Here is an 11976-nt window from a genome sequence, read left to right on the forward strand (position 1 = left end):
ACAGGGGCTTGTAAAATGATGATTGCACCCTTCTTGATTTGATGCTTACATACACACTCTCGTTGGTTGGTACTCCTGCTTGATTTGATGCTTGCATACACACTCTCATTAGCTGGGGCATTGGTGCAGGAACCACTTTTCCGGGATAGGGTTCATTTTTCATTTTTTGTTTAATGAACAAAAAGGCATGTTCTTTATAATGGGTCAAGTGTGAATGTGAATATCAGGCCAGGGCAAGGAATTGGGCTAGAAACTATTTCTGTTCAAAATTCGGCAAAACTTAGGCCTGATTTGGTATGATTTCTATTTCAATTTTGGATTGATTTCTTGAAATAGTCAACAAATAGATTTTTGGTCAAAAAATTGAAATTGTTTTAGTTGTATTAATATGAAATATTTTAGGAATAAAAAAAATCCATTTGATAATTCAAATTCTGAGAATCGATTCTCTATATTTCTTTAGGAAGGATGGTGGCGGTGGCGATGGCGGTGTGGTGGTGGTGGTGGTGGTGGAAGTAGTGGCGGTGGTGGTGGTGGCAATGGCAATGGTGGTGGCGGTGGAGGTGGAGGTGGTGCTGGTGGCGGTAGTAGTGGCAGCGGCAGTGGTGATGATGGCAGGGTAGTGGTGGTGGTGGTGGTAGCGGGGTAGTAGTGGTGGTGGTAACGGGGTTGTAGTGGTAGTGGTGGCGGTGGCAATGGTGGGAATGGGGTGGCGGTGGTGAGACCATTAGAGAAGAAGAGTGGTGTTTTATTTTTAACATGAAATTACTACTTTGCCCATGAAATTAATCATGTGCTCATTCAAGAGCAAGAGTGTTAAATAAAATGAAATAGAAATTCTGAAACAGCTCCTCACCTATTTCAGAATTTCTATTTTACTTGATTTCTATTTCACTGAAATAAGATGTAAAAATCAAACCAAACATTTTCAGAAATAGAAATTACCCCCTGAAATTGAAATAGAAATCATACCAAAACAGGCCTAAATAAATTTAAAAAGGCAAGAGAACACTGCCTGGGCCTTTAGAGCAGATATGTGTGTACTGGCCAATGGGAACGAGCATGCACAAGCATTGACCTGGGTGGGATTTTAACATTTTTTTAATTTTTTTATGGGGCTAGGGTGGTACTTTCCACGGGGCTATGGATGGTATTGTGTCTAGTTGCATGAGCCACTTTGGCCACGCAACCAGGTAGCGTTATTTTTCTCATTTAAAAAGTAATGCAAATGGTCAAAATTAGCAAAATCGAAACCATTTAAAACTAAGATTGAAACTGTTTAAGAATCGTTGAAAATTTTAAGGACCATTTTTGTACTTATTATCTCAAATCGATAATAAAAATCGAGACTGAAACCATTTTAAATTGTCTGGATCCACAGAATTTTTTTTTTGGCGGGGGGGGGGGGGGGGAACCATGTCTGCTCCCGTTTAGTCATTAATTTACTCATTAATCTGAACCTTAAATCTATACTTAATTCTGTACATGGCTTTTGTACATTATGCCTTGCATCTACTCCCGACTGTAGGTGTACTATACTTCTCCCATATATAGTGGCTATGATCATATCGGTTCCCCTGTTCATCATTTGGTTATTAGGATGGCCATGAGAGCTTGGTTTGAGGTATCGGGGTCTCAGATCGGTCGTATCGGTTGATAAGATCAGTATTGGCACCCACCGATACTGATTTTGATCGATCCCGTATTTGAAGCAAAACAAGGGCAAAATTGTCCACCCCCAATCGATACATGCCGATTTAGATCAGTATCGGATCAGTCTAGACCGATACCATGAACTCTGACCATGCATGGGAGATGACTGCTGAGACAAAATTTTGGAGGAGCCCAGGCCCACATTCATCTAGCTGAACTTCTACGTTCTCACAGCCAGTTTTCTCCAGTGACTGGATAGGATATATCCTTAGCCAGATTGCCCTTGCCGTTGTTACTAATCCATTATAATTGTTATAATTGGCCGATAAACTTGGGTTTCTTCCATTGACAATAAGGAAAGTAGCAATATTGGAGGGGTGATAGTTTTCATGCACGGCCGCATATAATAGGGAGGGGTTACAATGCGTCAAATAGAAGGGGGGGCATTTGGCCATTTCAGTCCCCTTATTGTGAGAATGATGCAGGAACTTTTGCCCGAAGCACAATTGAGTTTCTTTTCATCCACGGTAAAGAAAGAATCTCTTAAGTCATGACATTTAAATGTTGGATTGGACTTGAAAAGGATACCTGACCTATACAAGATTAGTGAACGATATGAAAATGATAAGGACAAAAGGAATACTTATCAAAATACATTCAAATAATCTTTGAGGGCAAAACCATCTCATATGTGACCAATACTATACCGATTCCAACTGTATCCGATCTGATACCTGATACTTGACACCGATCTAGCTGATACCCGATACCTAAAACCATTCACTCAAGGAACCCCTTTAGTATCTAAATTGTAGTTCCTAAAGGAAAGGTAACGAAATGAAAAGTAAAAGAGAGATAAAAAAGGCGGAGTTTTATCCGCTACGGTAACTACAGCGCCGCTCCTACCCTTCTAGCAAATGCTGGTGTTAACTGACCATCCAATCAAAGTGCAAGTTCAAAAGGCTATCACAGACCATGTCTCTCAGCTACTACTAGTTGTTTCTGTACTACCCAGTACTTCAGTTTAAACTACTACTAACCCTAACCCTAGCTATTTCCTTTCCATTTTTGGTCCTTCCTCCCCCTTCACAGGTTACAGCCCTTACTACTATTCTGAAAAGTTAGAAAACAGAGAGAGAGAGAGAGAGAGAGAGAGAGTGCTTATTTAACTCTTTTCCTTTCTCTTTTCCTCTTGAGTAGAGATACTGTGATTCCATCATCCCATGAAAGAACATATAATTGACAAAGAAATAGAATGAATGATGAGATCCATCAGAAAATTGATTCCAATCCAACTTCAAAAGAGAGGTATGCTTATGACCCTTTCTTTGAAGAGTTTTCTCACATAGCCTGTGAGGTCCTTCACTTCCTTAAAGAGTAGGGGAAATTATATACCGAGTCCATCCGAGCCCGGCCCGATTATCTAAATAAACAGTCACGGTGCAGTCTTCAAGCTTGATTAAGCCCGGTTAGACCCGATCGAGCCCGATCAATTGACACCCCTGAACAGAGATACCCTTGATGTGAGCAAACTTCAGTGTAAAACGCTTTGCCAGTAAGAATTGGAATTGGATTGTCGATTCTGGTTGAATCGGATCAAAATTAGCACTGATTCTTGCCTGCCCCCGCTTAAATAAAAAAACACAGTTCCCAAAATTAAAAAACACACACACAAGGTCTTTGGATCAGACCAGACCAGGCTGTCGTGAGTCGTGACAAGTTCGGAGCCCACCCAGACGTCCAGGTTTGGCAGCATTGTAGGTGCGTGGCTGGTCCCCTTTCGCCGTCTAAAGTGTAGAGTGTAGACAAACAAAAACACCCAAAGGGGAGGCAACGTTCTCCGACGCAAATTGCAGAAAGCAGAAGGGAGGAGAGAGATGCTGCCGCAGCGCGCCAAAATTGCCCTTCAAGCGAACCCGAAGAAGGTGGGGAATCTCATTGACCTGGTTAATCTACCTTCGACACTTCGAGAGTTCGTGGGTCAGTCTCAGATCTCCCGTTTGGGTTGTTTCATGCGCGTCTGGTCCTACATCAAGACCAACCATCTCCAGGTTCCATTCTCTCTCACAAACTATCTATCTATTTCATTTGCTAAGTAATTTTTTTCCTCATCTAGTGTACGATTTGGAGATGCGTTGATATGACCGTTTGTTTTCCAGTCCACGAACGGTTGAATGCCGTAGCTTTTCCATCAATCTGCTCTCCATCTCTCTCCCTCCACCTTTAATATCTCTGTTCTTATGCATGACATCATTCGTATTTAACTCTCTCCCGAACTATAACAGTCCGGCTTGCAGGTTCAAAAGATGGTGAGACTTTATAGTGTTCTATATGTGTTTTGGCTCTCATGTTTTTAACGTAATTGTAATGGAGTTATTTTTGACAATGGTATTTGCAATTTAACCTTCTTCGTCCAAGTTTGAAATATTGCGGAACTTCTATTCATTGATGCCCGTGAAACCCCCAAGGGATTATGCTCTCCCTTAAGGAGATCATTGCCCATGAAAGAATAACTCATTCCATTCACTATAAGATAGCTAAAATGAGGGAAGGGAAGGGGAGAGTGGAGATTTCGACCCTGTTAGATGTATTAAAAGTGAAGATGGTAAAATACTAATATGAGATGAGGACATTAAGGAGTGGAAAGATTATTTCTGCAGTCTACTAAATGAAAACACTTTGAGTAATAGTGTCCCTGAAGATTGCATTATCCATCAAGACACCAAATGTTGTAGATATATACAAAAAATTAAGGTGTCTGAAGTTAAAGAAGCTTTGAGGAGGATAAAAGTAGGTAAGGCACAAGGCTCAGATGAGGTTCCAATAGAAGTGTCGAAGAGCTTAGAATTATGTGGTTTATCTTGGCCAACCAAGCTGTTTAATAAGATTATGAGCACAAGGAAAATGCCAGATGAATGAAGGAGAAGCATTGTGGTTCTAATTTACAAAAATAAAAGTGATACTAAGAGTTTTAATTACTATAGATGCATAAAACTAAAGAGTCATACTATGAAACTATGGGAGAGGGTTATTGAAACTCACTTGAGACAAGAAACTACTATTACGGACAACCAACAAGAAGATCCACGACAAAAACAATTTACTTATTTAGGAGACTTATGGAAAGATTTAGAGATTGCAAGAAGGATCTCCATATGATCTTTTTTGACCTGAATAAAGCTTATGACAGAGTCTTGGTGCAGATTCATCAATCATCACCGAAATAAGTTATTAGGAATAATTTTAGGTTTGGGTTTTATACATGTTGGGCCTTTGATCCCATGGGTTGTCAATGTAATAGGTTACTTTTATGGACCTAAAGTATGGGTAATATGGTTGCATACGGGATTAAATGTTTTAGTTCCATACTTAGTTTTATTTTGGTGTTTTTGTTCTTAAATTGAACCGGTTCAACCAGTGGTTCAATTTAAGTGACTTTAGTAGTTTTTCTTTTAAGTGTTTAGTTAGATTGGATTAGGATTCTGCTTTGAGTCTATTTCAGTTTCTTAGTCAGTTTTGGTTACCTGATAGGTTAAGTATTGGGTTAGGCCTTTCCTTTTAGTGTAGGAGTCTATTTTTTAGTTTTTTGTATAAGGTTGTACGGGGAGCAAGTATTAGACACGATTTTTGATATTAATGAAAAGCTTTTTGTTGCTCTTCTTCTCCATTGAAGATTTTTGTCTTGTATTTGACCAAGGCTGGTGGGATCGGTGTTTGATCCGATCGACACCTTGTCGTGGGAAGTCCGGGTAGTTAGTTTGACGGATTCAGTATTCGATCCGATTGACACCAAGGTTGTTAAGGCGTCCCCTAGACGGTTTGTTTTGGGGTGCCTTAAGTTTTTTCACCCCTCAACCGCCTTCGTTTGCCTATCGCCCTGACAACTATGATTGACACCTTGCGGTGCGAAGCCGGGGTGGTTTGTTTTGGTTCTCTTTGCATCTCCAATTCTGCATTGCTGTTCTACAGTCAAGCAATCTGATCTCAAGGTTCTCTTCATCAACTATCGGAAAACATATTTCAAAGGTTTTATTTGTGACATTGGAAGAGTGGACTGATGATAAAATTGATTTAGCAAACAAAATCTATGATTTATTACTCCCATCCCTAACCTAATATATTTGGATTCCCATTGTTCTCTTGGTTGCCTCATACAATTTCTCGCCCCATTGTTCTCCTGGTTTTACCCTAAATCTGATTCACCTTTTGATAAAAGATCCTGGTTTGGTTCCTAGTTCGACTATTCAAACCTAGGACTACATTACAGCCTAGGGATAAAAATCCATCACAAGAGAGTGGAGAGAAAACACTTCTGCGCAGGAGGAAGACAGAGGGCCTGATTTCAATAAATTCCAGCAACTGCAGGAGAGGATAGTGAGTCTTCGATTGCCTTCATCAACATCCAAATATGAACAGCAACGGAAACCCTAGTTTTTCAAGATGATATTAACTAGGGTTCCATTACATAATACGACTGCATAGGTGGCTGCTCACCACAAAAGAAAGAAACTCTTTTCAAAACAGAAAGAGGAGATGATGTAGCACTCACTGATCAGCCCGCTCTGATATCCTGAACAATATCATAAACTAGCTATCAGTACCAAGAGAAAAGGAGAGTGAGAGAGAGAAGAAGAGAAAAGGAGAGGACGGAGAGACAAATTGTACCACCAGACAAAGAGAAGAGATGGACTCATGGTTCTGGTAAATCATCAAACCGTGAGACCCTAATATACATATAAATAACAAATAAGGGTATTGACAAGTATACCCCCTAAACTCAAGTAATGAAGGAAAATAACAAGAGTGAAAAGAGGATGGAGAGAGAGAGAGAGAGAGAGTCGATTTCTCTAACTTTCTAACAAATAGACCACTTAAATGGGAGTTAGAAATACGGGATTTATTTTGTTATTTAGTTTAAGTTGGAGTCCTAGTTAGAATAGAAGTCGTTTTAAGTATTTTATTGATCAAGTAAGTAGTTTGATTATTAGTTGGTTTAAGCTATTTTAGTCACATGTTAGGAGTCAGATTTTGAGGGTTAATATGTATATACATGTATATATGTATGTATGTATGTATGTAGCCAGCCATTTAGCCACACATATTTATGAAATATAGCTTTCAGTTTTCTGGTTTTGCTTCTCTGTTTTTGTTCTTGTTGTGAGCTAGTTTTCCGATTGGAAACTGATTTGCATTATTTGGTATCAAAGCTATGGCAAACTATGGTGAAAATTGGAACAATAATATTGGTAATCCTTAAAACTCCATTAACTAACTGGTTGAGATGGTTTTGAAATTGGCCAAAGATGTCTCTGTTATAAAAGAGCAAAGAGGGAGTAACAAAATCTACTTTGAAAAGTAGGTGAAGCCGGAAGTTCCTAACATTATTGGACAAATGAACCCACTGTTATTCGTTGATTGATTAGCTTGTACAGAGTAATATTTTGGTTGGTACAAGCTGACAGAGGAGAGGAAGCTTGGATTTGTTTGCATGTGGTTGACTGCTCATGCTAAAGAATGGTGAGCAATCCATGAAGCGAGAGGCTTAGAGTTAGAATACATGAACATAGGAAATGGGAAGAGATGAAGCATGAGTTGAAGAACAAGTACCTACCAGAACATATGTGAAGGAAGCTCTCCCTTCAACAAGATTACTACAAAAAGGCCTTCTGAGTTGAAGAGAATTTAAAGCAGCCATCTATAAAGTTCAATTTTCAAGTTGGAGAGTGTTGGAAGTCTGACAACAACAATCTTAAAGCACATGCTAAGCTCAACTTTGCTCTGTCAAAGGAAGAAATGAAGGAAATAGTTAAAGAGGAGGAGCGTATCACTTTGGATGAGCCGGCAAAGGAGAATCAAATTTTCCTACACAAGCTTGATTTGTATTGTGAAGGTGAAGAGGAAACAATAGTTGTAGAGGAATCAATGATTCAAGTTGAAAATCAATTTCTTTGCATGGCAGAAGATTTTCCTTCACTTCAAGAGCTAGAGCCTACAGTTGGAGATAAAGATGAAGAAATCAGAGAAGGATGACAAAGATGAGGTAATACTTGAAGATTTTAAGGCAGAGCAACAATCCGAGATTCTTACTGATAGTGGCAAACATGATACTGATCCAACATATTAAGATGATGTACTTAAAGTTGAGGGTCAAATCTACCACATGAAAGATGAAGTCATGGCTGAGAACGACTTAAACAATGATCACCATAAAGTCATGAACAATCACGATGCTGTTCCTACTGTTGAAGAGGTTCATTGAATCTGTAATACCTGTGACCTGCTCACTTCTTCAATGAGAAGGGTTTTTAGAGCAAATTACATGCACCTCCCCTCATGTTTGAATCAATAACAGAAAACCCCTCGTTGTTTCAACAATTACATCCATACTCATGAAGGCTGACGGTGTTAGTGAGGTGTTAGTTTTGAAATGTAAGACATATTTACCCTTATTATATCATGAACTAAAATGATAAAATTTTAATACCATTTTTACCCTTATTGCATCCTCGAAGCCTAAAATCCCCAAATCGTTTTTCAAATAGGGTTTGCTACATACCATCTCCGGCGAAGGTCAAGAAGATAGAATTTTCCAACGGACCTCCCATTGCCCAGCAACTCTCTGGCAAAAGGTGTACCTGGGTCAGTATTGAACCCATTCCGAGTTTAAAAGATGAGTGAGAGAGACCATTTCAGAAGTTAGTCTTCCACAAATCCATCACTAAAATTGCCCGATATCAAGAAAGTAAAAGCGTAAAGGAACACGTACTTAATCCACTTCAGTTTAAAATCCATCTGAAACATGTCCCCTTCAAAGAAAAAGTGAAGAAATAGAGTAACAGAAAAGAAGAATGAACAAAGAAGGATATAATCAAACTGAATTCGCTGTATTATTTTACCTGGGAAGAATAACCTTCGTGTCCAAAGTTACAACTCAAATCAACCAATAAAACCCTAAAATCAAAACAGGGGTAAACCTTTTTCCCTCAAAACTGCAAACTTTACAAAGTATAGAAAAGGGTAGAGATTTGAAAGATGGGAATGGGTTTTCGATTGGACTTTTAGGAGAAGATAATCAAAGGTTAAGAGAGGGTTCGGTCATGGCAAATTCTGGGTTTCGGTTGGGAGAAAGTTAGAGAGGAGGTTAGAGACTTGAGAGATGGGAATGGGTTTTCAATTGGGCTTTTAGGATATGATAATCAAAGGGGAAGAGAGGGTTCGGTCATGGCAAAAAGAAGATAGAAGAAGGAAAGGAGAAGTGGTTTAGATGGTTTTGGATGGGTAGAAGAAGAAGAAGAATCTGATGGGGCTTACCGGAGAAGAAGGGAATATGCTGCAGCCATTTCTGGTTCTTCCAAGCTCAGAGGGATGTCGGGAGTTGGCAGCTGCTACCTGGTTTCTTCTTCCCATTCCACTTTTTCTTCTCTATCACTTGTAGAGGCTTTGCTTGAGTAGCTGATGTTCGGATCCATGAAGCGGTGCTTCTTTTTGAGATCGCCGGAATGGAGAGTGGAGCTCCTCCCTCACAGATCGCCGGAGAGACAGTGGAGGTTCGCAGAATGCCGGAGAAAAAAGAGGGTTTTGTAATATAAGGGTAAAATGTAAAAGTACATTAAGGTTTGGTTTTGTAACATAAGGGTAAAAGGGTAAAAGTACATTAATGAAGGGTAATATGGCCATTTATGAATGTTTTGCTTCAACTAACAGTTTCAACTTAACGGACAGGGCTTACTTGTAAGCCCCACAATAGTCCAGGGGAGGTCCATGTAAATGTTCAAACAACCGGAGGGGGGGGGGATTGGTTCTGTAATTGGTTTAAACATGAGGGGAGATGCATTTAATTTGCTCTTATTTTTATTGTTCGAGATAAGCCAGAAATTTATTTCAGATTGAAGGATGATAATTTTTTATTTTTAAGTCACTTTAATACTTAAGGTAAAGGTTTTTTTTTTTTTTTTATACAGGTGAATTCATGCAGATACATCACTACAGTTGGTTTATTTTAGTGAAAAGCCTTGGGTTGGGTTCTTTACATGGTGGATGTTTCGTCCAATGGTTTTCATTGTAATGAGACCTAGAATAAGGGTAAGAGTTAGGAATACGGGATATACTTTATTATTTTGTTCAAGTTGGAATCCTAGTTAGGAAATGAGGTTTTTTAAATATTTTTTTGGTCAATTAAGTAGCTAGTTTGATTCTTAGTTGGTTTATGCTATTTCTAATCATGTTAGGACTTGGGAGTCAAATTTTCAGAGTTTATATATTATATATATCCAGCCATTTAGGCATACAAATTTATAAAATATAGCTTTCGGTTTCATTAAACTTTGGCTGTTGTGGATTTTGTGGTTACTACTATGGATTCAGTAGCGTACTTGGTGGATTCCATGTGGGGCTTAGGTGGATTTCTAGCCTGGTTCTCTCTCTTTCTATCTTTCATCTAGATCACAGGCTAGAATTTTCTGTTCTCTATGCTCTGTGACACATCTGATTTTTGTTCAAGGTTCAACTCTTTTCTGATTGCAATAGCATGCAAGCTGCTGTTCTGTTTTGACTCTAAACTGAGGTTTGAGATTCTGTTACATTATTATTGAAATTCTGTTTTCAGTTATGAGATTTCTAGTCAATTGGTTCCGGTTCTAGTTCTGCTATTCTCTCTTCTAGTGGCACTAGATTCTTCTATGCTATGATCAGACTTGTCACTAATTCTGTAGACTGATTCTGTTAGTAGAATAGACTATTTGAATGAAGTTTTGGCTTGTTCTGAGATTCCTGAGTTCTGTTATTAAATTTCTCCAAATTCTGGTTTTGCTTCTCTGTTCTGGATCCTGTTGTGAGATAGTTTTCCATTTTGGAAACTGGTTTGCATTACATAGACATGCATGGACATACCTGAGGAAGCATGCCAATACACGGGAGGGTATTTGATTGAACTAGGCTCTGAATTTTGACACGTGGCTAATGAAAATAATATTCTCTCTATCCAACGGTCAGAATTGCCACATCATTGGTCCATATGGCATAGAAGGGTGGCCCATGTAGGAAGCCCTTCCAAAACAGGGCTGTTTAAAGGTAATCTTCGTACTTTCTGGAAAGCAATGTTGGATTTTGGAGTATGAAGATACTCAAATAAGCTAAACTCAACTATGCCTGGTCCCAACTTTTGAAGTACGGAGATATTTGAGATTTATTATTATAGCTTTAATGATTATAATATTTAGATATTAGGATCGACTTCAAACTCGCCCCCCCCCCCCCCCGGAACCCGCATAGGTGGGACCAGCACTGGGTAATGGCCCTTTCTATTATAGCTTTAGTGCTTCAATTTACCTCTGGCACTGCAGCTCGACTGTTAGCTCCTGTTGTGGCTTCATGGTTTCACTAGGACTGCCATTCTCTCCAGTTGTGATTCCGTGGTAGGTCAAGAAAAAAATCTACCATGCATATGACAGAAAAACTTTGGTCAAATTGATCTTTGATGAATCAAACTCGATAAATTATGGTTCACATTGAGTTTTGGCTTTATCAATTCTGTACTTTGCATGTGTTCATTTTTCTTTGTAACTAACCCTTGATGAAAAATGGTATATAACTAATCCTTGATGATATATGGAAATTCTGATTTGGCACACTGTCCAACATAGCCCATGATATTTGGATTGCTGTGCAAATTTTTAGGAGCCCAGTTTAGTTGCTCTTTGCATTCCATTGCCTCTAAATGTTACAATTCAGTTTTTTTTTCTTCTATAGCACTTCTTTCATGGCTTGTGAATCTTACATATCTTGATTAAAACTTGCTGAAACCTTAACAAGGAATGTGTGCGGGTCATTGCAGGATCCAAACAACAGGAATGTGGTTAATTGTGATGAAAAGTTGAGGAGTATTTTGTTGGGTAAGGCTCAGGTGGAATTGGTTGAACTCCCCATGTTGATCAAGCTCCACTTTCCTAAAGAACCCAAATGATTGTATTTAATATGATATTTAAATACCTCATTTTCCCAGGTCATATCCATAGTGAAGCATCTATAGAAACTTTTTTGTTTCCTTTTGGTGTGTTTTGGTAGGAATTACTGCAAAAAGAGCTGTACCAACTTGTAGTCTGCTATAGGAACATTGTCTTCTGGTCTGACAAACAACAAAAGAGATTGTATGGTTGTACCACCATAGGTAGGTGAACTTTGACATTAAAACCTTCCTTCCAATTTGATGAAGGTGGTTTAGTCTCATAATTAATTGCAAGTTTCGTTGTTTGTTTTGGCAAAAAAAGAGAGAGGGCAAGGGAATGCTAACCGTTTGTCTGGCAGATTTCATTGAAGGTTTTTTTT

The 11976-nt window shown here is 38.8% G+C and overlaps 1 protein-coding gene across 1 annotated transcript; it reads left to right on the plus strand.

The window, feature by feature from the left end:
• Nucleotides 1-3437: 3437 nt before the first annotated feature.
• On the plus strand, nucleotides 3438-11802 carry LOC122641139 (upstream activation factor subunit UAF30). The gene is made up of 2 exons (XM_043834464.1): nucleotides 3438-3704; nucleotides 11486-11802. The coding sequence occupies exons 1-2, from the start codon at nucleotides 3531-3533 to the stop codon at nucleotides 11612-11614; spliced, it is 303 nt and encodes a 100-aa protein (XP_043690399.1). The 5' UTR covers nucleotides 3438-3530; the 3' UTR covers nucleotides 11615-11802.
• The last annotated feature ends 174 nt before the right edge of the window (nucleotides 11803-11976 follow it).

This window comes from Telopea speciosissima, chromosome 9 (assembly GCF_018873765.1).
Source record: "Telopea speciosissima isolate NSW1024214 ecotype Mountain lineage chromosome 9, Tspe_v1, whole genome shotgun sequence".
Classification (NCBI taxonomy): Eukaryota; Viridiplantae; Streptophyta; class Magnoliopsida; order Proteales; family Proteaceae; genus Telopea; species Telopea speciosissima.

Bases quoted from the DNA above. Each gene is read 5' to 3' on its own strand.
- LOC122641139 (XM_043834464.1), top strand. From the start codon at position 3,531: ATGCTGCCGCAGCGCGCCAAAATTGCCCTTCAAGCGAACCCGAAGAAG. The intron at 3,705-11,485 runs GTTCCATTCTCT...GGGTCATTGCAG, and splicing joins TCAAGACCAACCATCTCCAG to GATCCAAACAACAGGAATGT.